This window comes from Plasmodium reichenowi (genome assembly GCF_001601855.1).
Source record: "Plasmodium reichenowi strain SY57 chromosome Unknown, whole genome shotgun sequence".
Lineage (NCBI taxonomy): Eukaryota > Apicomplexa > Aconoidasida > Haemosporida > Plasmodiidae > Plasmodium > Plasmodium reichenowi.
In genome coordinates, this window is record NW_017962276.1 from 1 (window position 1) to 1,637 (window position 1,637).

General features: G+C 18.0%; 1 protein-coding gene across 1 annotated transcript; it reads right to left on the reverse strand.

Annotated features, from left to right (window-relative positions):
* Positions 1 to 353: 353 nt before the first annotated feature.
* Positions 354 to 1,497, reverse strand: PRSY57_0010000 (hypothetical protein; the record flags this gene model as incomplete). Its single annotated transcript, XM_020114187.1, has 5 exons — positions 354 to 521; positions 621 to 720; positions 861 to 982; positions 1,083 to 1,289; positions 1,404 to 1,497. Coding segments are annotated over 5 exons (691 nt in total), but the record flags the coding sequence as incomplete, so codon positions are not given.
* Between the last annotated feature and the right edge of the window lie 140 nt (positions 1,498 to 1,637).

A 1,637-nucleotide genomic window follows, 5' to 3' on the forward strand; every position in this document is an offset into this window, starting at 1 on the left:
TTTTAAAATATATAAATAAACACAAAGCAGGGACAAATTAAAACATATAAAATAAAAAAGAACAAACATTAAAAAAAAGAAAAAGGTATTATATATATATATATATTATCACAAAGTGGGAATTTTTATTTTCACTTGAAAAAAATTATAAAAATGTAATATATACACATAACAATAATACTATATAAATATTATATATATATATATATATATATATATATATATATATATATATATATACATATATATTTATTTATTTATATATATGTGTATGTTTTTAAAAAAAATGTTCACATAAAATTTGATGGTGATTCTTTATTTTTTTGTTCCTTATTCTTCATGTTTTATTTTTTTTATAACTTGCTAAATTCCTTTGCTTGTCGCAAACAATATTCTAGATTTTTAAAAAAGCAAAACGACCAGAATATTTTTATCCTCTTTAAATATTTGTGAATTAGTTTTTTGAATATCACGTCGACATTTTTATTAAATGCAAAGACGTGATGTGTATTTCCAACAACCTAAAAAAAAAACGTATACAAATGGTATATATATATATATATATATTTATGTATATTATTATTTTCATATTATATACTATTTATTTATTTTATTTTTACCAGATCTGGTTTTTCTTTTATTTTTAAAATATTTTCAAGGAAGTAATTTATTTCAATAGTTGATAAGGTGTGGTCACATTCTCTGCTTAAAAATCTTAAGCTGTTAAAAGGATTATTTTTTAAGCATAATACATACATATATACACATATATATATATTATGCATGTCTGTGATGTAAATATGTATATGTATATGTATATGTATATAATTTTATATAATTCTTTATAATTTTATTTTTACCGCGTTTGAAAAATATCCATATCATCCTCTTCTATTGGAATACAATTTGGGAATATATTACTATCATATAATAGCGAAATGATTTTGTGTTTTTCATTTTTTTTAATTAATAGTAGTGATTCCTACAAAAAAGAAATTAATAAATATACACATATAAATAAAATATATATATATATATATATATATATATACACTTGTACATATTATCCCTATTTATATTACCAATGAATGAGATAAAGGCAATACATTTTTTTTAAAACACACATTTGTTATCCTTATTTTGCTAGTATTATATTTTGATAAATATTGAAGCAAAATATTTTTTTTTTTTTTTTCCAATTTTGACTTTTTTAAAAAATATTTTAATTCCGATGGATTGAGGCATAAAATGATTTCATTGCATTTTATAACTTCTCTACCTAGCAACAACTAACAAAAAAAAAAAATAATAAATAAGAACATATATATATATATATATATATATATATATATACAACCAATTATATGTTATTCCCTTTTTCGTATTATATTTTTTTTTTTTACCCTTGTCCTATTTTGTTTCACTTTCATTTGAATATTATTAATATTGTTTATTATTCTCATGTTATCTTTTAATTTTAAATGTTCTACTAAGGTGCTGAAAAAATGAAAATAAAGTAAAAAATAAAATAACCTTCATATATATATATATATATATATATGTATAAATAAAATGTCTTTTTCATCTTTTTTTTTTTTTTTTTACTTTTATTTTTCATGGTTTCTTTTTTTTTTTTT